Source organism: Tyto alba, unplaced genomic scaffold (assembly GCF_018691265.1).
Source record: "Tyto alba isolate M040663 unplaced genomic scaffold, T.alba_DEE_v4.0 Super-Scaffold_9, whole genome shotgun sequence".
Classification (NCBI taxonomy): Eukaryota; Metazoa; Chordata; class Aves; order Strigiformes; family Tytonidae; genus Tyto; species Tyto alba.
This window is the reverse complement of record NW_024881330.1, coordinates 2,918,831-2,943,799: the sequence shown is the minus strand read 5'-3', so window position 1 is coordinate 2,943,799 and position 24,969 is coordinate 2,918,831. Positions and strand designations below refer to the sequence as shown.

At 43.0% G+C, this 24,969-nt stretch overlaps 1 protein-coding gene across 9 annotated transcripts in view; it reads left to right on the top strand.

The window, feature by feature from the left end:
* The window catches only part of ADGRB1 (adhesion G protein-coupled receptor B1), a 280,012-nt gene that overhangs the window by 231,489 nt on the left and 23,554 nt on the right, over positions 1–24,969 (top strand). For 6 of the 9 annotated variants that reach the window (XM_042785910.1, XM_042785909.1, XM_042785904.1 and 3 more), the window contains 5 exons: positions 4,769–4,835; positions 9,500–9,585; positions 15,047–15,145; positions 22,945–23,116; positions 24,272–24,367. In XM_042785910.1, coding sequence (XP_042641844.1) covers positions 4,769–4,835; positions 9,500–9,585; positions 15,047–15,145; positions 22,945–23,116; positions 24,272–24,367 — 520 coding nt within the window. The remainder of the gene's footprint in view (positions 1–4,768; positions 4,836–9,499; positions 9,586–15,046; positions 15,146–22,944; positions 23,117–24,271; positions 24,368–24,969) is intronic. The other 3 variants (XM_042785908.1, XM_042785907.1, XM_042785906.1) reach the window with 1 other exon arrangement.

Genomic DNA, 24,969 nt, shown 5'->3' with positions numbered 1-24,969 from the left:
TCACATTTATGTGTGTGGAGGCCCTTGGTTTCACCTCTCCTCTAGAGCAAAGTCAACATTACATAGCAGTAATTTCAGAGCTGAGCTCCAAAATTTGAGGTTGTTCAGACTTAGATTTAATGTTTTCTAATGCTAAAGACATGTAAACAGAATACAGACTTGGGTAGAAGCTTGTTCCAGGATGTTTGTTGGTGTCTGGACATTGCAGAAATGTGTGAGGTAGTTGCAAAGCTTGGAGCTAGAGCTCAGGAGATATTTTAGCTTTGTCTCTAGTTAGTACAGAGCATGCACAGGGCGTTTCAAATGGACAGTGACAGACTTCCATGGCACAATGTTTCCGTTTTGCAGAAGGAAGGAAAGACATTAGCTACAACACTTCCCTCCCTGTGAAGCAGGGGACAAGAGCTGACATGATAAACCATAAGGGACTTCACAGTGTCTTTCAAAGCTTCTTCCAACTCTGCAATGTCTGGATCCTAAGAGCAGTGCATTAGCACCCATTGGTTTTCTTGTGGAGATGGGCATTAAGACAAAGCAGGGCTCTGATATTTAGTTGAGCAGAGGATTTGACACTCACACTGATAAAAAAAAAAACCCTGACACCCACCTATGGGACATGGTCACGAGAGCATTTTGGGGACAGCTGCAACTGTTGAAGACATTGCAGCACTAATCTTGGTGTTACAGACTCACAGGTAAAAGCTGGTGGAATGGACAGTGTGTGAAATGAGTAACATGTCTCTGTGTCACGATGACTGAAACTGTTCATCTGCAGGATACGCCAAGGTGGCCAACTGCAGTGGAGCATGTCAAGGGAACCTCCAATAGGGCCGTCTACCTAAGCCCTAAGGAAGATTTCACCCAGCTTTGTCCCGTCTTTTTTTTTTTTTTTTCTTTTTTTTTGTACATGAGTGAAGCTATTCTGAAATTATACAAACACAGCTGAGCAGCAGTATGGAGGCTTCTCCCATTAAGACGTGGTAGCAGTCGAAGGGTTGGCCATGTCTCCAAGCTGTAACACAGAGAGATCAGAGACAGTGCTAAGTGTGGGAAGGTTGTACATAATATTTCATGATTACCCATTAGCTGGCCAGAATGGACCACTGAGTGGTAAGATGAGAAGAGAAAGAGAGATGCAAATTAAAAATTGAATATGTACTGCAGGATTTGGGCTATGTTTCTGTTGTTTTCTGAGTGGCGATTCTCCAGCAGCCATTCACTTAGAGGCCGTTATTGATCAGAATGCTTCTTGTAGAATGCTCTGAACTCTCCATCTACAGTGAAGGAAGGAGGACACAAGGGGTTTTTTCCTTTTTCTTATCTGAACAGCCTTTGAAAGGAGATTTAGGTGTTGTTTGAAGAGCTGCTGGGGTAAGGTACAGTCTGTACTTCCAGTCTCAAAAAAAGTCTTAGAGATAATGGAGGTCTAGAGGACCTGCCACTGCTCGCCTCCTTGTATTAGGCTGAATGCCTGAATAATAACTCTCCTTTTAGTTAGCCGGTACTCCAGGGACTGACTCTGGACCTCTAAATCATGACAAATTGCCTTCTAAAGCTTGAACTAAGTAATTGAGGTTGTGCTACTAGTATCTGGGAACTCATATCCTTCCTCATAAGAGACCCTACAAAGTTTTCTGAGAGCAGTGCCAGGACACAGCAAGTTTCCAGCGGTCCTTTTGTGTCACTGCATCAGGGCTTCTGTCACCCACAGGTATCTCAGCAGCTTCTATATTAACCTATAAATTAGCACTAGTGGGACATCCCTGATTCCCAGCTGTAGTCTTAGCTATACAGATGTGTTGGCTGTTGCATTGTGGCTGCTTAATTTTGCACACAATCAAGGTGAGACCTGTTGCTGGCAGAGCTGTACGTGTAGTCAGAAAGGTCTTGGTGGAAGTCAGCTCTTCGCAGGACCAAGAGAAAGGCCATCCATCTTCTGTCTTTGCTGTGGCAGATTCACAAAAGGATGAGGTGTTTTGCAAGGAGGTATTTTGCGTTGAACACAAGAAATGCTGTGGATCAGGGAAGCACTGCTTAGAAATAGTAATCTGGAGCTGCTGAGCATTGTTAAACCATTCACTTTCTCCCTTCCAGTGGTAATTTTATTTAAGAGATCTGTGAAGAGACCCCTCGGCGAATACTGGGGAACCTCTTAGCAAAATGTAAATATTTCTGTGCCTCGTGGGCACAAGGCTAAAAGTATCTCTACTTAACTAATATATCACTAGAGCTTGCTGTCGGTTCCCTTTCTTGGATATCACTTCACCCTTTCCCTTCCCTTGCTGTCAGCCACCACCTCTGACAGCCTTGGAAATGCTTCGATTAAGTGCTGTGGCAGGGAGGTCAGGCAGTCAGAAGGGATAAGGACCAGTGCTTGGTGATGTGCGAACTTGCCTTCAGAAAGCCTGATGCTCAGAGGGAAGAGGGGCTGCCAGGGACTTGATGTGAACGAGAGCCCTTGTTGCATCAAGTCCTCATTGCTAATTGGAGTGCAGGACTGTCAACTCCTTTGGCTGAGCTGTCAGTTGGAAGAGACCTTGAGAAAAAGAGTCTCAAAATTAGGATGTCACGTTGGAGAAAAAGGTCTGGACAAGGACTGGGATTTGGGAGCCCTCCTGGTTCTCCCCGCCTTCTCCTTGCATTTAGGGAGACCTCTGGTTATTGCAGCCCTCCAAAGCTTTGTTTTTGTTCCCTCCCTCCTCAGCTGATTATTCATTTTATTATTACAGCTGCTCAGACCAGTTTGTGACAGAGCAACTTGCTATCAGGAAGAAATCAGAATTGATTAAATTAACACATTACAGGTTTAATTTAGAAGTAAACAAGATGCAGGCCTCAGAGAAAACCAGAATGTCCTGCTTTCAGTTTTCAATTTGAAATACTGTGGGTTTTTTTTTTTTCTTTTCCCAAATGTTCTGTGTTTTGGGGTGAAAAAATAACACTTTTTGCAAGTCAGGATTGATAAAAAAACATATGAGACTGATCAACAAAATTGAAATGTTTCCAGGAAGGCTTTGTTTCCTGGGAGACGCTGAAAGGCGGCATCAGTTTGCTTCTGATGCAGAATGAAACCATGTTCTGAGAGTACAGGCACGTAACTGAATTACAGTAGGGTTAGCTGGGTTAAGAGCTTTGAGAAAGTCCTTGCTCCATTGTGGTTGCCTGCTCTTATCCTGTGGTAAAGGCATGGTAGTTTATTGCTAAAACAGGATTACTTCATCGCACATTTTCTCCAGGGTACTGCGATGTCAAAGCATGCAAACTTTCCATGGGGTTGCTGACACAGTGCAAATTTGCATCCTCTCTTGCCCTGAAGTATCTAGTTGATGTGTCCGTGCTCTGAACTGCTGGATTCCCCACAGAATGGAAATTTCAACTCCTGTGCTGCTGTAACCGTTCATGACTGTCGCAGAGTCACAGGCTGATTGAGGTGGGAAGGGATTTCTGGAGGCTGTCTGGCTCGACCACCCCACTCCACGACTCGAGCAGGGTCACCTCGAGCTGGATGCCCAGGACCATGCCCAGACTGCTTCTGAATGTCTCCAAGGATGGAGACTCCACAACCCCTCTGCTCATCCTTTGCCAGTGCTCAATCACTCTGACAACGGAAAAGTGTTTCCTTCCTGATTTTACAGTCAAAACTGAAAATCCCCGTTGGCTAACCAGACACCCTATGATGCTCAGCTCTGAGGTTGGAGGCAGGGCGAGGTTTTTCCCTGCCTCTTTTTGCTTGTTTTTTTTACACCAAGTTTGTCAGTATGGAGAGGTCAGTGTGCAGTGAGATCTGCATGTGAATGTATGGTGCAGTAGGAGCTCTCTGTGGGAACACCTGGAGCCTATTCATGCTGTTTACAGGAGAGATGGGATTCATCTCCCTAGTGATGTCTCCATCTGGGTTAGGTGAACTGCTTACTTGGCTGGTAAAGATCTGGTCAAGGCAGTCAATGGAGTTCAGGGTATGATTCATCTAATTGCATGTAGATGCCTCATACTGGACTCTTTTTGTTGGATCTCTGGTGATCAGAAATGTCATCAAGAATTACTGGCTCTGTGGTAGACACCAGTAAGGGAGACGTTAAGACTTGGTCAGAAGAACCCCCTCAGATTGTGTTAGACATCAGGCAGTTTAGGAGCCTAAATTCCACATTTCAGTGGAGAAAGGAGAAGTCCTTCTCAGATTACATGGTGTGAAGAAGGAACAAGCTGGTTTCTACACACCTCACATTCAGCTCATTCCTTAAGAGCATCCACTTAAGGAGTTCTTTGAATTCCCACCTCGCTGCTGTGTTGTAAAATTTCCTCATGGCAGCAAGCTCAAAGGGAGGATCCAGGAGAAGAAATGTGCTGAACTCCTGAACCTGAGCCCCCGGCAGGCATAGTGGTTAGCAAATGAGCGAGGAACAATTTCCACTGTTTCTACCCTTTTGACTGAGTGCGTAGGACGAGAGCATCATCTTGCCATCAAACTGATGCAACTGCTTCCAGGACCTGGTCCGAAAGAGAGCACTATCATTAATTTTGCATGCATTCCTCTGTCGACAATCAAATGCCATTCTACAGGCAGACCCCTAGGCAGATGGGCCTTTATGCAAGTTCAGGAGAAATGGGAAGTAAAACTTGCTCGCTGTAAAGTCTGAGACTTTTTTTTTTTTTTTGCCATGGGGTATCAGCTCCCAAGATGAACTCTGCAGGCAAGAGAAGAAACAAACATGTGCCTGTCGATGATGCTAGCCACTGGGTAACTTTCTTTTCTCTCTTCGTTTTCCAGCTGCTGGCTGTCGTTAGAGGGAGGTCTTCTCTATGCCTTCGTGGGACCGGCGGCTGCTGTCGTTTTGGTATTTAAGCTTGGCTGAAAGCTTTTTTTTTTCCTTTTTATCTTATAGCACTCTCCTTGTTCTTTTGACTCAAGAATGCCCCTCTATTTTCACTCACGTTTTGAATAGCTTTCTCCTTCAGGAATAAAGAGCAAAGCGTTAGAATCCAGCAATCTGGGATGGTTTTGATTCTGAAATATAACACCTCAGCTCTCGGCCCTCCACCTCTGTCCTCTCTGGAGTCCCCTAGACATCTGATTAATGCTTTACCTTGGGTTTGCCCTATCTGGATGGAAGTGCAGGATGATGGTGGAAAACTCTGACATTTAACTCCTTCAGAAACTGCTGTTACTGGTTGCTTTCAGACCAGGCTATGCCTCCACAGCCGACATTTGTTCCTGGTCTGTCCCAGATGGCCAGTGCATGTGAGCAGCTTCCTTGTTTGCAAGTGAAATGGAGGTCTTCAAATCAGTGCCAAGGGGGTCCTTTGTGACCCTAAAAATATTGTGTTTGCTTCTAGATCAAAGGAGATGGCATGGTTAAAGTAAACAATCCTAAACTCTGTCCCACCAGCTCATGCACGGTAGGAGTGTGTTCTGCAGTTCCAACACAGCACCAATGCCAGTTTTGGCCAGTTATTAGTTGAGTTGAAGGTGTCACCCAAGAGATGACACACCTTTCTTCAAGCTTCCCTGCTGTTGAAGCCTCACTGGCCATGAGAAATCTTGACTGTCAGGATTCAAAGAATTTGAGAACTGCTGGCCCTATAGAAAATCCCTCCTGCATCAGTCTCAGATGGGTTTAACGCCACATTTGAGCGCCCTCATGTAAGTGACAGTGCAGCTTCTCTCCAGCTCGGTGTTTTATCCAGTGGAGGAGCTGTGTGTGCTCTCAGGCTCAAGTGCCCTGGAGGGTCCCACAGGAATGGAGTTGTTGACACTTGCAATTTCTTTTTTGGATCAGGCTTACGTTTTGTGCCTGGGGGGTTAACTGACCCACAGCAGGAGCTGGCTTACAGGGGAATAACTACACAAAAGCTCTTGTTGCCCCTGTTCTCACTGCTGTCACTGCACATCAAACCACCTTGGTGCCATCGTTTCATCGGGATAACAGAGACAAGCCAGCAGTTGCCCCTCCTCTATAATAAAGCAAAGCTTGTGTCAGTTAGGGCCTTTCTTTAGCGTAGGGCTCTGACACATAGTTGAGCCTTCAGATAGAGGTCAGCAAAGAGTGGGGATAAGCAGATGTTCATGCCAGCCAGTCATCAGATCTCTGTAGGCACATGATAGTTGGATTTCCCTCAGTAATGTAGCTGATGGGGGTCAGGGTCTTCTTTATAGCCAGGATAATTGACAGAAGCATTAAGTGGCTTAGTGCTTTCAGATAAACTAGGTCTTTGCCCCAACAACACAACAGCCAATAGCTCTGGCTCAGTGGCTTGAATGTTCAATAGACAGCAGTGATTAGGAGGGAGGGAGCTTTGTTAGCGCCCAGAGAACAGGGAGTCAATCTGCTGCCTCAAGCCATCTTGCTTTTGTTGTGCCAACAACAAGGGAAGTAATCATTCAGCTTTCCATGGCATTTTTAAAGTGTGAGAAAAACACATGAGCCTGCTTCCATTTGGCGTCTCCGTTTTTACTCACCAGGGAAGCTGGAAATGGAGCTGTCCTTACAGAGAGTTCAACACTTGCAAAACAGTTCATACAGCTGATCTTGGGAAGTGGTGAATCCTCTCTGGGGGAGTCTGTCTCTGTTCAGTACCCGGAGAGAGAGCCTACACACCTAGTTTACACTACCTGACTCATTGCTGGTTAAACTGAGAAGTGAATGGTGCCCGAGTTGGTATACAGACTGAGGAGTTTGGGGAAGGAGAAGAAGCAGCACTGAACACCCTTTTATAAATGGGCACCTCAGAAACAGATAAGCTCAATAAGTAGCCCAAATTCACACCGTGACTTTTAGCAGAGCCAGGAGTTGAACACACAGTTCTCAAGCGTGCCCTGTCCGCACGACTGGACAGCTGTCTGCTCTCTGCATACATTGCCCTGATTTCAGGTTGACCGTGTCAGTGGTGGAGGGACAGTCCACCTTGCTCAGCACGAGGACAGTCGGGCTCTTGCAGGGGATATGCAGCTGCATTCAGGACAGTTTTGCTCCCAGAGGCAGGGTGTGAAGGGTGCACAGATCAAGGTGGGACTTTGTGCCTGAGTTCTTTTTCACCCAAAACGCTGATGAATGTGATATATAGACGCCCAAGTGACTTTGCACACAGCTGACTTGGCTACCACTGGGCTCCTTACCCTAGCCCTGGCCAAGCTAGACTTGTGGTCACTGCTTCCAAGCCATTCAAGCATCTCTGTACTGCAGTTCTCCTATCAACAGGATTTTTCTATTTTTTACATATTTTTTCTATTTTCTAGCCTTCTTCCTCCACGCACCCCTTTATTACTCTCCACATTGGAAGAAGGCCTTTGTCCTGGAGAACATCTTTACTGAAAACAGTACTCTCAGGATGGTTGGACTAAAGCGTCAGCAATGTTTGCAACTTGCAGTGAGTCCACTAACACTGAATGGCTGCAAAGATTTGACCTTTCGTCTTAAAAAGCCTAGCAACCTGAAACGCAGAGCTGTTGCAAGCAGTTTTTCTCACCTAGTTTTGCTCACCTAGCTCAGGTGAGGCAGCCTGGTGATAATTGCATGCAGGTTGAAGGCAGCGGGTTACTGCAGGGAGAAGCTCATGGCATGGTGAAGTCAGGACAGAGTCACCAGTGAGCAGGTACTGGTTATCTTAAGGGCCGAATCTCAGACTTGTGTCTTTGCTTTTGGATAGCTCTGGATAGCATCAAAGAGATAAGAAAGTAAAGCTCCACTGCATGTTATTAAGAGTGTCTGTGTTTAGAAGCATGTCCGTATTATATCCTTGATTTGGTGAAGAAACAGATCCGGGATCAGGGCAGGATGTTGATCGTGATGATCAGTGTACTGGATAAAATAGCTTTTATTTATTAAAAAAAATTGCAGAGCTGCACTTTGTCATGTCCCCTGCTATATATGAAGGAGGATACACACTGTGGTGTGGCCAGCCCCGGGAGCAATCCAGCCTGCCACACCTCAACCCCGTCTTTCCTACTGGCTTGTTGCACCTTAAAGAAAAGTCTCTCTTGTACTCACCAGCCTCCAGCACAGTGAAGAAGGATCAGTGAATTGAAAAGGCTCTCTCTCTCCAAGCACATAACTAGGGTTTGATTTCCTGCTGATCCTTGGCTGAGTTACTGTGTCTGACTTGCCAGTGTTGTTTCTCTAAAACAATACCATGGTGAGCTCTAGAAATGGACTCGCAGCTGTGGAAAGTACTCCACTGCCCCAGCAGCTGATGCAAAAGAAAATAACTGCTGTTGGTGAGATCTTCCATTTATTCCCAGCTGTGGACTCCCCATCAGTGAGCTGGGTTGTGTCCTGCTGAAACCAGCAATCCAAACTCAGAAAGATTGCTCATTATTGACGGTGATTCAGGCAATTAGGTGGAGGCTGGGTGTGAGCAGATATCTCCCTTCCTTTGGGCAAGGTGTTGTACTAGGTGTCTCTTAGAACCACCTCTCAAGGGTCTATTAAACTCACTAAGGTTCTCAGCTAATGTGTAATGTTGCACGTGTCTGATTTTGGCCTTAAACATTTCCTTGCAAGCCCAACATACAAAAGAGCATCTAACACATCATCCTACCAACACCAGATGTTTCACTGACAGCAAAACCAGGAGAGGGTCACTGTTTTCCACCATCAGTGCTGTGCTTCCATGAAGAGGGTGGTGCTCATGGGTCACTAATGTGTTCGCATTCAGAGGTTGCTGTGGTTGGGATGAGGTTTGCAAAACAGATGCAGCTGGCAGCAGTGGATGCAGTCAGAAAGGCATAGTGAGGAGTTTAGGATCACTTTGCAAGACCTCGGGTCTGTACAGCCTGGATTTCACTGTGAATATTTGTACCTGATTGATGCAGACATCCATGCTCTCACCCTAACAGAGCAGACCGAAGGACTGCATGCAGTTGTCCTGCTCACTGATTTTTTTTTTTTTTTTGGAAATGACAGGATGGCTAATCTGTATGTTGTGTCATCTGCAGTATCTCCCAAGACATTCTTCCATAGGAGCTGATGTTTCTACTTGCTCCAGTGCCCCTCCACAGCATATTTTGAGAGCAGCAGTGCTGGATCACCAAGCAAGAATTATGACAAGCTGTCTGTACCACACCACAGCAGCCTCTTAACGCTGCTGCACTTCTGAAGCTAGCCAGTGTTAACTGACTGCTCTCCCCTGTATTGGCCACTTTCTATTTGTATTACCCTGAAAAATTGTTCTTGTGCCTGGGGTTTGCCTTGCTGGACCTTGAGCCTACATGGGGCTTCAAACAGCCCTGCAATAATCTGAGCACTTTACAATCTTGTCCTGGTTCATGGACACCTCTCCGATCTGCTGCCAGCTGTATCCTGCTCTCCTGAATGGCCAGGGAAGGTGGGACAGGGTGGAGAGGGGACAGGAGGGGTGGTGGCCTGCAACAGTGTGACCTACCTGGCTTCAGGAGAGATGGGAAGAATTTAGCTTGCCAAATGTTGGGTTTTTTCCTTCTGTGTTACCAAGTTTGACCTGACCCACTTGAGAACAAAATTGTGTGTTGTTTCTCTTTCAACAGGTGAACATGGTTATTGGCATTCTGGTTTTTAACAAACTTGTATCCAAAGATGGAATAACAGATAAGAAACTGAAGGAACGGGCAGGGTATGCCTTATCACTACATCTAAGTAAAGAATAAATAAATAAAAAAAAAAAACAAACAAAAAAAAAAAAAAAAAAAAAAAACCCACCCAAGGTTGTGATCAATAACCAGGCAAAGAATGCAAAGAGAGTTTGGCAATGCAAACAAAAAAGCAAAAGCAGATTTCAATAAAATTAAAGAAAAAAACCCTGAGTTGATTTAATATCTCTGCCTTGTCGTTTAGTGCAGCAGAGACAAAAGATCCAAGAAACAGCAGTGTGTTACTATGAAGGAAGGTTAGAAGTTCATCTCTTTGTTAAAATGACTTCAGCCCAGGCTGATGTATCCTCCTAAAGACTAGGGAAAGCAAAGTGACTTTTCTCACTAACATCTAGAGACAGCAGCTGGATCAGAGAGGGACTCATGATTGCTGAGTGTGGTACGTGGAATGGTCTGTGTAACAGACAAGTCATGTCTAATAGCTGAGGGACAGCAAGGTATGTGATACTTTTAAGGAAAAGGTCTTTGGAGGTCTAGCAGTGAACAGATTAGTAGACGGATGGATATGTAAAGAGGAGGATTGGTAAGCAAAAATACCTCTTCTGCACAAAAAGTTTCTGATGCCACCTGGGGTTCTTTATCTTCTCCACAGACATCACCCAACCTCCATCCCTGGAGCCTGGGGCTTGTGTTACCTGGTTTTCTTTGTAGTACGGATTGGGAGCTGACACCGCAGTTCTTATCACCCTGATCTCACTAGGGCTTGGCTGGGGAAGCAGCAGCTACCATGCAGGGCTCTCTGTTGGGTTATTTCCAAGCTCTGTTGACAGTGTCATTCGCTCCACCAGGATGAGACACGCCCCCCCCCCCCCCCCCATCCCCCCCCATCCTCGTTTCTAGAAACGAGTCTGTAGCCTGCTCAGACTTTGTCCCTGAGCTATGCCATGCTCCAAGAGAAGGACAGAAATGGCATGCTGACACTCTGAGTCAAATCAAATGCACAGGTCCGCCTGACTGCTGATGTGAGTACATTATTTTCCGCTGCCTTAGTTGGCTTGCTGTTGCAGTCAGAGAAACTATCATCCCCTTACCTGCTGCTAGGAAAAACAGGGTTGTGTGCTCTCACTTGTCCATTGATGGCATTTGATTTATCACTGTGGATAACGATCATATTCTTGAAGGAAGAAGTTTTTTACAAAGAGACGAGGAGAGCAAGGAGAGTTCTGGTGCCTCTGCACCGTGGCTACAGGCAGAACCTGAAACCTTAGGAGGCTGGGGGAGAAGATACAGGTTATACCCTATCTATGAAAGGGGAGAGAGCATGAGTACCTGTCGCCCTGTTTGCTTCACCTCTAGGCTTCACAGAGAGGGTAAGCTGCTTTAGCAACTGCAGTGCTGCAAAAGCCTCGGGCCTTAAAATTGAATCTCAGAGTGTAGAGGCAGAAAGTACAGATAAAGTTCAATATTCCTGTCATTGCACTATTGAGTGCTTCTGGTGGAAGTGGTTTTTGAGCGATGGCAGGAAAACTGAGGGTAGAAACGAGCTCTTATCCAGCCTGGGGAGAAACACAGGAACCTGTTAAAGTTCATGTTTTATCAGCAGTGTTGACATGGCCAAGTGGCATGGTCCCGTGGTGCAGCAAAGAGGGGAATCACAGTGCCTGAGCGGTGGTGCCATGCTCGTGACAATAAGAGGAGACTTAAACACGTTTGAATGATCAGAGGTATTGGTTGCTGCTGGGTCAAACAGGTACGCGAAGAAGTGACCTTACTTGAAGTGAACAGGTACTTACAAAGAAGTGACATTGCTTAAAGCAGCTGCTAACAAGCGAGGGCTTTATTCTGGATAATGTCTTCTTTACAAAGAGAGAACTCAAGAAAATACGTGAACTGCAAGCAGTCTGTAGCACGATAATTGCACTTGAAAGTCAGAGCTGAAATAAATGGTTTATTGGATTAGCAAAGCAGTGAGTTTTGTACCTCAGCCACTCTCTCTCTAATCTAAACTGCATACAGAATGACCTTATTTAATACATAGTAGCTGGTTATTGATCACATTCATATTTGTACTTTGAAAACAAAACCTACAAAGCAAAAAAAAAAAAAAAAAAGTCATTTTTCTGATGTTCTTTGTTTTTTCTTTCTTTTCTCTTTTTTCCCCCCTCTTTCGTGTCCGTGTGTGTGTGTGCAGCACTTTTAAGCCTTCTCTGTGCTCAATGATTTTGTTCTCTTTTTGAAGTGCACCCGCTGAGAGTGCGGAAGCACTTTTGAGAGCTCTGGTGCCCCTTCCCTTTAGCTAGCCGCTTCTGGCCTGGGCTTGGGAACCGTGTTGGAAGGTAGATCTGAAGACAATTAGAATAAGTCACGGCCTTGGAGATGTTTGGATCTGAGAAGATGGTATAAAGAAACATTGTGTTTCCTTTAGCAGAGGCAAGAAGTATGGTTCAGTGTTGCAAAAACAAAAACAAAGGGAAAAAGACAAAAAGAGGGGAAAAAAAAAAGACCCAATGAACACTAAGAGGAGCCCAGCACATGTACTGCAGATCGGTTGGCACAAACAAATCAGTGCTAACAGTTCCTGAGAAATAATACCCAAGACACGATAGGTTTTGCCCTATACTTAGCAGAGGAAATTGCTATGATTACTGTTGTCACATCTGTCAGAAGACCTTGACTTTCTAATGGCAATGACTTTATAGACATATCACAAAACCAGGCTGTAGAGAGTTGTGTGTGATTACCTGGAGAGCTAGAAAAATGCATACAAGTGCCCCAAATCCTGTCCAGGCATGGGAGAAAACTGCACAAGTGTCTCCCAGCAGAACAGGCTCCGTTCGCGGTCAGCTGCACCAACAGTATTTGAGCTCTGTTGATGGGAAAGCTACTGAAAACAAATGTTCTCATGTCAGATGCAGGAGCCTTTAAAATGAATTTGAAGTTTATTCAGCCAGTGTTTATTTCAGAAGCGTTTGTGTGCCTATACAGCCAGGGAAGAGGAATGAGACTATAGGGTATATTCACAAAAGCTAAATTTAGCCTACTGAGTTTAATCTCCCTAGGCTTCCTCTGTAACTACGGGAGAGAGACAGGAGCCTTGTTTAGTTGTTCCAACTTGCCCCTTAGAGGACCTTTACTTCTTTTATCTCTCCGTTGATTATAGAGAGGACTTGAGAAAGTTTGTCCCAATAACTTGTGTGAAGTATTCTCTGCGTGACTGTCCTGGTAGGGTATAACAGAGCTGGATTGTCAGTGCATAGAGAAGAGAGTAATTGGAAAGATAATAACTACATTAAAATAGGAGCAGATTCGGATTGCACTTCACCTGGGAATGTTTCATGTTGGAAGCAATGCTCCTGATCTTTGGGCCATGCGTGGTGTAAAGCACTGTTCGATAAAAGGTAGCAAAGTCCAGGCTCCAGTGAACACACCAGATGAGTCTGTGAGCTCTGTTTGTGGATATTTAGGAAGTAGAAAAAGCTAAATTAAATTAATGCATTATTCACTGTGATTATTTCATTAGCTACCCTTTCAAACATACAGGCACCAATATAAACCTGCTACAGAAATTCAGTATATTAACAACCTCATGCCCCCAGCAAGAACAAATTAGAATATAAATGTATCCACATCTGTGCCTACTTCTTAAAACTTTCTGCATAAATACATCCAAGAGCAGTTACAGTTGTGTGTTATAGTGGTCTTTTGGCCAGTTCTTTGTGATTCAGTGTCATTCATGTTTTTTCTGGTATAGTTTTCCATCAAATTCCTCAAATCAATCTACTTTCTTTTTGCTGCCTATCTCTGCCTCTCTCTGTCTCTCTGCTTATCTGTTCTTTGTGGCTTATAGATCTGGGGATAAGCTGTCCTTTTTTAAGGGTCGTGCACTTAATGCCTCTCAAGACCCACTTTATCTTTGGTTCAGCCATTGTCCTCACGGGATCTACACTATCCTTCCTGGAAGATATGTACCTATTGACACAGGAGCTAATTTTCTCTGTGTCTGAAGGCTGAAAGTTTCTGTGGGATACCTTAGCCATTATTCTGGAAGGGAGTAATGGCTTATGTCACTGTAACTAATTAAAAGACTAATCAATAGCCACTTGAAAGTGGGCCACTAGGACCACTGGTAATACTGTGTTGGTGTTCATGAGAATGTCCTTTTTGCAGTGAGACTGAACACAAAGCCATAAAAGTTAAGAAACAATCTATCAAGTTTCCTAATCTCTCTCCCAGGCAGGGTACGGCTGTAAAAGCCTTGACATTTGGTATCTGCAAACATCACCAGCTGCACTGCCGTCACCCAAGAATGACAGACCCGCTGTCCTTTGGCAGTGATGTCCATGCCTTCCCTGGTATCAGGCGCTGCACGTAGGTCTATAGGATGTTTTGCAGACTCCTGCCCATTTTCTAAGCCAGCTCTGATATGGCTGTCTATCATCTGTGCCAATCAGAGAGTGCACACAAACTAGTAAATTCTGGGAGGAAACAGGGCCAATGCCAAGCTAATGTGGCTTCTGGCCTCCTGAGTAAGAGCTGGCTTGTCAGCTAGGTGGGTTCACAGACATCACCTTCTAAAAATCATGAGGACATGCCCTTTAGCTTTTACCAGCAGCCCACAATGGCCTGGTTCCGTGGTCGATCGAATCTAGAAAAAGTGGGAGCAACTGATGTGAATAAGTCTCAGGGTTCATCCCAAAGATGTTTTCAGCTCCAAAACAAGATCTGAGAGAAAAAAAAAAAAAGTCTCAAAAGCAGTCAGCCAGTCTGGCTCCCTTCAGGGCAGGTTGATGGTCTTACAAAACACCCAAGCTCATGCTTAACTTCCAGGACCTAAACAGTCCAATTTGCATGTCCGTCATCACAGGTTAAGCAACCAATGAGTGGTCTGTCTCCTGGTATTATCAGCTGCCATGTGGGTATGCCCACCAAGGCCACCAAGGATTAGCACACCAGGGCCAGTGGAGAAAACATGGCTTAGCCCTTGCATTGCTTTAGGAAAGATGATAAGCAGACATAGTCCCCACAGCCCTACTTCTTGCCTTCTACTGTACAACCCTGCCACCTTTTTTGTTTTGGAGCAAAAAGGCCAGGAGGGAAAAGAGCAATTTCTCAAAAAAAAAACCAAAAGAAGGTGGAGACTGGGAGAGCAGTACTGGTTTCTCTTCCATGAGTGCCAGAGAGAGATACCCTGATTCTGGCAAAACATTCACCAACACAGTTCCACCCTCTCCAGCAGCACCAACACATCTCTGAATTGTACATTTTTCCCATTTCCCGCATCTGGAGTGGTACAGATGAGAGAGTTTTATTCCTGCCTGTCTTTCATTTCGTTTTCAAACTGGGTATGGTTGGTTGGTTCCCTTTCTTCTTTCTTCCTTTCTTTCGTTCTTTCTTTCTTTTGGCTTCTCTTTCCCTTTCCTTTCTACGTTTGTGTTCATAAGCAAAGTGTTTTGTTTTGTTTCAGTCTTTTGGTTTTAATTGCAGTCAGATGGCAGTGCCCCTTTACGGCATGACGCTCAAATGTTCCAAGTGTGGAGTAGTTTCTTCTGCTGAAGTTTCGGCCACAGCCACCAGTAACGCCATGTTAGTTCCTCTAATTTCAACTTCTTTTCTTTCTTTCTTTCCACTTTCTTTTTTCTTTTTTTTTTTTTTTTTTTTTTTTTTAATTTATTTTATTTCCCTCTCTCATTTCCCTGCACTCACGAGCCCTTGTTTGTTTTCACTCCCCATGTCCCTGCCCACTTCCCCACATCCCCAATTCTCCCTGACCTCATTCTGTGGGCCATGAGTAGCGTAGGGCTCCTGCAACATCGCTGGAACAAAAGCTGATGGGCTGGATCCTGAAAAGCACTTTATGACATGCCTAGATTTAAGCATGTGAGCAGCCCATGGAAGACAAAGGGACTCTTCATTTGTTGGAAGCTGGGTGTATGTTTAATGCCCCCATTTAATTTAGTTCTTGGAGTTACAGACTTAATGTGGTTCCCATTAATTTTGACGGTAGGCAGGGGCCTCAGACACCAGCTTTGTCAAACACTTAAGCATGTGCTTGAGTTTTTTACTCCAGAAGCTGAAGAGCATTGAGTGAGTTGGTGAATCACTTCTAAGTGTTTTTTTCTCTGATAAAAGTCTACAGTTAAGTTTAATACCTCTTAGGGCTACAGTTCTGATTTGGTAAGTGTTGACTGGCTCTTTTGGACCCCTAAAATCACTTGGAATTAGTTATCAAAATCTCAAAGTGTTTCATAGCTCTGAGTTATGAAAGTGAAATGCTGTTAAATCTCTTCTTACATGCCGCTGGAGTTAGTTAAAAAAAAAAAAAAAAGGAAAAGAAAATGCCAGTGCTTTGCTCTGATGGAGAAATTGTTTCTATTTACATAGTTGGCTTTTTTCCCAAAGGTTAAGGTAGGAGGAAGAGCAGTGAGGGAAGGCTTGTCTTTCTTCCCTTTTTGAAATTTTATTCTCTTCATCGTTTCCAAATGATGCTATATTTTGGCTTTGGTATCTAAAGTAATATATGTAAAATGTGTGAAAGAAACAGTCTCATATCTAGACATTTGCAATTTTAAAACTCCTACCTTTAATTAATCCAAACAGAAATAGGCAGCTGAGTGCCAAATCTTAAAATGTAGAAATATAAAAGAAAATCAAAACACAAGATTTTCTCCTTTTTATTTTTTTTTTCCCTGAAAACTGAGCTATTTATATAAAATCTGAAAGAGTTTAGGGAAAACCCTACATTTCTTAAAAGCAACCGTTGTTAGAAAAAGAGAACAAGCAATCACCTCCATTAAGAGCTAGCAGTTTCTCTGAGATGCAAAAGCTGAACAAAATCTCATTTATTTTTCACTGCTGAAGTTGTTTACTTACCTTTTGCAACAGTGCCCAGCTGACATGGTGAGATGGCATTGGTCCAGACATGCGTACCACAAGTCTGGAATTAGCAGGTCACTGCATTTCGGTTTCCTGCTACTGCAGAGGAATGCTAAACCAGCAGCTTTATTATTAATAAATTAGACTGTTAAATAGGGAGGCTTTCAGTTCGTAGTAAATTAATTTAAAAAGTAAAACTGTCTCAAATCCTTCCCCCATATTATCTGACATTGATCTGTCATAAATCACATATTCTAATTCATCTTAAAATCAGACAAAAAAAGGGGTATGGAATCCAAATCTCCTACTTATCCTGCTTTTCTAATTTAAATGGTTTGAAAGAAATTGGAAGACTATTCTAAGAGGATATATCTTTTGTTTCCCAGAAGATAGAATACTGTAGATGATAAATTTCAGTACTGGTTTTGTTGTTTGTCCTGAATTGTCCTATGCTCTTGTCCTTGAAAAGGGACCACTGAGTAATAGACAAATTAGTTCATTCAGCCCTCATCTACCCTTGTTGTCCACTTCACTCTGCAGCTGAACTGTTTCTGCTTTTCTTCCTCCAAATCTACTGTAAATGAGCTTGTAAATGAGGCAAAACCATAATTACACTTCATGCCACTGCTACCATTCTTCTGGCCTTCATCCCAGACCTTGGACCAGCTTTGCATTTCAGTTTTGAAGTCTTGTAATGTAAATCAGATACCACGAGGATTCCTGGCTCCTCTCTGACCTGGAATTAGTCATAGTTGCTTGGTAGAGAGCACAACAAGGATGTTCCTGCCTTATTCCTGCTGGGGTTGCTCATGCCTTCTCCAGCTTCAGAGGCTTGTTTCTGGGATAGCATGGCATGAAAGGATAGAGCCTTTCATCCATTTTTCTTGGCTTTTGGAAATCATAAAAGTTTTGAGCAACTCTTTGTGGTAATATCTGTGCCTAAGAGAGAAGAGGTCAGACAAGGGAATGCATAACTGAGGGAAAACATGGTAAACCACTGATGGGAGAGCAGGTAGTAATCATGACAGAAATTAAAAACATGCACTGGAAATTGTGCAATTTATTGACTTGGGAAAAGCTAAAAAAGAAAAGCTTTGGATGTCTATGACCTGTTAAGGGTTAGCCAGACTTGACAGGTGTGGGTTGAAAAACCTTTCCCTCTAGTTTGTTCTGGAGAAGATGCTGGCCATGTTTTGCCATTGGAAGACCTCTGTTCCCACATTTCCTTCCTTTTATTGCTGCCTGTGAAATACTGCCTCATAAGTAAATTGTCTTTGCTACCTGTGAAAAATTTTTATCTGACACAGGGAAAAAATATCTCAGGGGCATGCCATTTCTTTGTACTTGCTGTGAAGAAGGACATCCACTGCAGATCCCAGGAACTGCTATTGGATGGATGGAAGGAAGGAAGGAAGGAGGGAGGGAAGGAGGGAGGGAAGGGGGTGTGTGTGGAATTTGTGTCAGGCAGTGAGTTACAAATATGGAGTCTCAAGCTCTGACCATAGGGAAGAGACTGGCCCAAGACTAAGGTCCTGACACAGTGTAGTCTTCTTGCAAGCAAACCACCCAAGAGTCAACATGAGGGAGTCCTCATGACCCTTCTCATGCATCATCAGAAGTTCTTGTGTCAGGTCTCCCATCTAAGGGATTTGATCTTTTTCTTGGCTCAAAGTAATTTCAGGAAGTCTCAGATGTCAACTTTTCTCCCTGTATTGTAGTTCTAGGACTAATGTGAATCAATATTTCCATGCATGGCTGGTTTTATGAAGGAGACTCTTCCTCATAAGAGCATTGTTCTCATAGTTCAAGGATTTTGAAATTGTATCCTCACCTGGGGATAATACTTGGGCCCTGCAGGTCCTTGCTTGGATGGTCAAAGAACAACTTCCCTTGTTAGGAGTGAATAATCAAGCAGTCTGCCCATAGCTACTTCATTACCTGCCTGTCTCTCTTAGAGGCATTTGATTTCCTGTTCTCCTAGTTGTATGGTTCAGATTGCAGCAACTGGGAGAAAAATCATCTTTTGGAGAAAATAGAAATAATATCTTGTGCTTCTGTGTTGCTTGTGCATGGGAAGAGCATGCAGAGTGCCCCCTCTTTTCTAGTTACATATTTCCTATCTTGGTTATATGGGCACTGAGTTAAAGGGAGTTCCTCTGAAACTATCCCTAAAATTGGAGCAATACTTTTGCTTTCAGGAGGAATACAAATTAGAGGAGGGATAAAGCATGAGAGGATGAATAAAGTACATTCTTTTACTGTAGTTTTGCTGTATCAGAACTGCTGAGATGCAGGAATAGCACACTCGTTAGAGTAGTGGAGCATCTTGTGCTACTCTGTGCAGCATATAAGGAGCCATCCATTCCCTTATGTGTTGAGTCCACTTACCATCTCCCTTTTCAGAGCTCCTCTTCAGGAGCTGCTTTCTGAGTTCTAAAGTTATTTTTCCTTCTGCTGCTTCTTTAGCTTATGGTACTGGCTAACCTGTCAGTGTTGGGTAATAAGAATTGATCACTTACGTCTTTCTAATGGTTCTTTACATCTTTGTTGGTATGTACTGTGTGTCCCCCTGCACTTGCCTTTTGTCAGGGTGCAGGCCTCTTTAACTTTCTTCATATAGATCTTTGTCTACAAAAACATTTTTTTGTTCTTTCCATTGTTATCCCCTAAGTGCCATCAGTTTATCCTGCTTCTTTTGCAGAGATGAAGATTCTCAAGGCTGCCAGCTAGCTAAAATACAAAAAAAAAACACAGCTAGTTTTTGACATTTTGACCAAAGGCCATTTTGACCATCATCTGCTTGTTGCCAGAGCTGGGTCAGCTATGTGATTTCATAAGGATAAATCTCGGCCATGCTGTCACATCTCATTCTAATTATATTTGGTTGGTTGCCCTGTGCTGTGGCATTGCCATATCCCAAAGTAACGCCCTTCCTCTGCAATGCAGCAGTAGCGTGGTGTGGTGGGGAGCAACAACATGACACTACAACTGTACTGCTGAGTAACGTCATCATGTCGCGATCGTCACACGATAAAGCAGCACCATGCTTCCACAACTCAGTGTAATGATCTTCCCTTGATATTGCTGTCACTCATCATGAGTGCTGTCATGTATGGGACAAACAAGAGGATCTACCGGCTAATTCCTCTGTCTCAAGCAATAAACATCCTGGATTCGTTGATCATAGATAATCCATAATTAGGTAATCACAGCTACATTATATAACAAACCATCATTTCATTTCACATCACATGGCACCATAACATGAAATTTCTTAGGTCCTATAAATTATTCTGTAACCTTTTAAGAATGCACAGTAGCATCTAAAAAAGGGACGGATGGAAAGGTAGAAGAAGTATGAGTTCTGCTAAGAATTCAGCTCACAGCAAGTAGAATTAAGGGCAGTGTCACAGGAAACCCACTTATCTTCCCCTGAGTTTTCTTCTGAAATTTCAGTCTTGATATAATTTTTTGTTTTTTTTTTCAAATGGAGCTTTTTTGAATTTAATATTTCAAAACCTAAGCAGAGCTATGAAAGTGAAATTAAAGTAAGTTACATTCCTATGACCTGTTGCCATCTGCTGCCTGAGAATAAAGATTATGCATTGTGTCAAGCCACATTTCCATAACGTTTGTAAGAGATGAATATTGTTGAGAAGGAAGCTGCAAGGTGAATCACAAAGAGAGCAGAAAGGCCGTCCTCTTAGCTGATGTAAGCACAACTCAGTTGGGAAAATCCTGATTTACACCAGCTAAATATGTGGCGTAATACTGTTTTCATCATCTGAGTTGGAAATGCAGTTGATGTTTTTGTCATCTGGTTGGAAAGGCGGAGATTTAAGCGGTGGTTTAAGGTTGCTTTTATTGGGAACAATAGTGAAGTCCATCGGGATGTCTTCACTCAGAAATCGAATAGTTTGCACGTATGGAGACACACAGAGCAAGGGGCTGGGAAGGACTCACTGAGTCCTGCATGACAACAGCAGGAGCTCTGAAGGGAGCCCACTGTAGTTGTGGATCGTTGCATCTATGCCCTGGATGGCAAATAGACTTCAGGGTGCCTGCATCTATTTTTAAAGCAGGTTTTGAAGCCAGTGGATGGAAATCTAGCCGTTTGCTGTGGATAAACATTATTCACCTCCTTAGCATTATCCCTTACAACCCCAAATCCACATCTAAATCTTGGATGCAGATCTAAACCATTGCCAATCTGATGTTGCAGTTCTTTTCAAGAATGGAAAACCCATGTAAAAAATTAGATAGCTGGTTCAGGTCAGATCCATTCTCAGATGTGGTTTCCAGGCTTCTTGTTTGCACGTTGTTGGTGGTAATGTATGCATATTTATTAAGAGTATGCTGGGAAAACAGATAATTCCAGGAAGCAGAGTTGTCTGGTACAGACCTTTTCTAGCAGCTTCTATTGACTTTACTGGTTTCCAGCAATCACAATTGCAAGTTGCTGCTGGAATGGCTTCATCTACTAAGCCATGCATCAAGCATGTTGTGTTTGCTGATACTTGCATGGAAGATACATCTAGAGTGGCATGTTATGGAGCAAGCCTTATCTTTCCATTTGGCTTTTCTGCCTCTGATTTTTTCGCTGCATTTATTGCTTACCCAGTTTTATTAATGCACCACTGGGAATGAGAATGAAATTTTGGTATAATGAGACAGATTTCAGATGGCTAGGGAGAAGTGGAAAGAAAACTTCTGTTTAGGAGTTGTTTGGTTGAGGGCTGTCTGGCTGCTGCTTTTTTTTTTTTTTTTTTTTTTTTTAAATACTTTGAAATTATAGTTCATATTGGACATTAAAGAACATTCACTTTGTCGTCCTGTATAAAATTACAAGGTATCAGATTATGTCATGGCCTTTACCTTACATGGAAGTCTCATAATGCTTGTTTTAATTGAAAAAAAAAAAAAAAAAAAAGGGAAAAGTATATTCCATTTACATGCTCCCTTAGGTAGGTTACATTGCTTCATAACACCACTAAGGAACACATCTGAGTCTGGACAGGCTGTAGAAATATTTGCAATCAGAGTATGATTATGACTATAAAAATAACCCCTCTCTGCAGTATGTGGTCATTACAGCAGAACTGACGTAACAATCCTTGAAAAACTCTTACCTGAAGCCAGGGTGTTACATCCCGATGTCCATACCTGTGTCCAAGCTCCAGCTTTGTTCAGGTAAAACTCTCACTGAGGTCTGTGAGAGTGGTACCTGGATAATCAGCAAGTAAACATTATTAAAAACTTGATCATATATCAGAAAATGGTAAGCAAGTCCCATGTAAGTACTGTAAAACGTGTGTCATGATATCTGTCCTGTAATATATTGTGTTGCCTGTATTTGTTCTTTAATATATAGGTTGAGGTTTTCTACATAGAAAAATCTTGAAGCTCAACTTGTTATTCAGCCTGTGCATTGGTCTCCTCTTATTTGTTAGATAAAAGCCCACAGAGAAATTCTCCTGGTACTCTTGGTGCACCAGTGCTGCCAAATATATAGGCTAACTGACAGCTTAAAATCTCCCTAGTAAGCTGTTAAAATTGCTTGGGACCTTTTTTTGTCAGAGCTGAGTGACTAAGTCCATGGGAACAGATCTGGTTTCCCGTTTCTAGAGCCATCATTCATAGATAAAGTGGAGGTTCATGGGGCAGTACTTGCATTACAGAAAACTGTTTTGTCCAGTTTTCTGTCTTGTAAATTAAGAAGTAGCTTGAATCTTAAATATTTTAACCCAGAATGTCCACCCGAGAATAAACTTATTTACAATAATTACTAAATATAGAAACAACTGTAATTTTTTTCAAAGCATTCAGCCGGGGAGAGCACACGAGAAAGCAGAAAATTTTCTATTCACAGAAAAAATGGGTCAGGTATCAGTTCTCCTGACATTCATTGATGCAGTGTTGTAGGGACCATCAACTGTAGAGTAGGGGAGCAACAGCAAAATACCTGTCTCCACATCAGCTCTATGCTTCTCTGTTTTAGTCACTTGAAACTGTGACACGTCCCCAGTGTTGGTGTCTTCCATGTGCTGTGGAAGTCCAAGTGTCTGTAACCCAAGTACTGACAGCCATCGTGACAAACCAGTCTCTGCTGCAATTGTTCCCCTTCCCTTTGGCAACCTGCAGTGATTGTATTTTGTCTCCCCTTCTTGGGAAATGCCATGGTTGTGGACTAGTGGCAGAGTGGGAAGGGCATGAAAGGGGGAGTGAGGTATCTGCATCCTTCCTCCCCACCTCAAGTTTTGTGCATGACCACACCATTGAAAAGTAGTCCCTCCCGTAGAAACGTGTGTCACCTGTTTTGGTAGCGTGAGTGTGCAAAGCATCTTCCTGCTTCCCTGTGACAGGGGCTCAGAAGACATCTAGGGCGAGTATATGTTTGCTGAAGAAGTCTTCTGAAGCCCCGTGGGATCAGGAGCTTGAATTAGCATCCCACGTGGAAGTGGGCAAGGCCGAAGTGGGGCTGAATTCTCTCTCTTCCTCTCCCTTGACAGGGCATCCCTTTGGAGCTCCTGCGTGGTCCTACCTCTCCTGGCTCTCACCTGGATGTCTGCAGTTCTGGCAATCACAGATCGGCGGTCAGCACTCTTCCAGATCCTTTTTGCCGTCTTTGACTCACTGGAAGGCTTTGTCATCGTTATGGTCCATTGCATCCTACGGCGGGAGGTGAGATGAATGAGTTGTTGTCTTTTATATCACCAGCATACTCCCCGTAGAAAACATCTGAAAAACGTCCAGTCAGGCTGGTAGCTTCTCTCATCCTATGAACGTTTGCTTTCGTGTAGACAGTGACCACAAAAATGACCGTGACAGTATTGGTCAGAGGGAGGGAGGAATGAATCAATGGTCGTCATGCTGAGTGTACTGGAGAGTGGAATCTGGAGGATTACTGCAGAATAATAAATATTTCCAGAATGTTTACACCCCATCTCCAAAAATGGAATATTAAGAAAAACAACTTTTTTTTTTTATTTATTTCAAGAGGGGAAACTTTCACTGAGATTTACAGAATGATTGTATGTTGGCATTAGCAGCTAGATATTCAAGCTAGAAAGTAAAGCTAGCAATAATCAAGCAAAGAAATTGAGTAAATTCTCTCCAGCCTCCCTGTGGAGATTTAAAATGGTAAATTGTATCAGGGAAGAAAAGGACGAATCTTTTATGTTTCTTTTATTCTTTTCATCCTACTGAGTGGATAGACTATCAATAACAGAAGCAGAAAGGGTTTTTTTTTTCAATATTCATTTTATCTTCTTACATCTCCTTTAAATTAAGTAAAACAGAATAATTTCTTATGTCAGGACAATGAAATCAATGGAATTACACCACTGGCTTGGCTGAGACTCCTTCAACTAATTGCATTATGACTATGGGCCTGCGTTTAACTCCTATTGCAGTTACTGGCATTTTTTTTTCCACTGATTTCAGTTAGTTTTGGATAAGATATATATTTCAGCTAAAATAGGATCATAATTGGACGTCATAGATCCCAATATAATGATTTATGCAATAGCATCCATTGTAAACATATTGCAAGCTGCAAAATAGAAGACGTTTTCATTCATGCCTGTATAAATCAAGCAACTAGTAGTGACCAACACAGCGACCCAGGATACCTGTAAAACCTTGGAGCTCCTCTGCTAGTGAGATATGTATCATATAAACCATTTGAAATGAATACCTGAATGCTACTAAAGCAGGATCCATGTTCTTTTGATCTACCGAGGCTTTTTTTTTTTTTTTTTTTTCCTTCAGCAGATTTTAATATGATTTGATATTCCTGTCTTACTCTGACTTTTGCAAATCCATTTGTTCCTGCAGGTCCAGGATGCTGTGAAGTGCCGAGTAGTAGATCGTCAGGAAGAGGGCAATGGAGACTCAGGAGGGTCATTTCAGAATGGACACGCTCAGCTAATGGTAGGGAAAACTACTACCTAGTCTATTATTAAGGGACCTATGGGCATTTTTAACTCATAACTGATAAACAAAGGGCTCTGTCCATCCTAGATTTTGCAATCATCATTCTTTTTTTCTATTGAACCTGCACTTGAACAAACATAACATTTAGCATAGGCTTTTTCACACAAATCTGGTTTCTTTTCATTGTAATATTAAGGGGCTCAGACTTACACACTAGGTTTTGCAGGCATCTTGGTGAGATCTTTGTTTCGCAGAAAATACAATGCCAAACTATACCTCTCAGGTCTTCCAGACATTTTCATACCCACCACGCTGCCTTGTACTAGCTGAAGGTAGGAGGCAGTTGTTTGATACTGATTTAATCACATTGTGTTGGGTCATTATTATAAAGATGCTGTCTCAGAAGGATTTGTTTCTCTCAAAAGCACACTTGTTTACATTGCTTCACTGGGAGTGTAGTGTAAGCACTGTAAACCTTGGTCCTGCTGTGTAAGTCCTTTATAAAAAGTCTAGATAAGGCTGTAGAAGAATAATCTATGGGGAATTGTCTTGCATCTGCTTCAGTGTTATCATGTAGATGATATACGAGACATTTGATT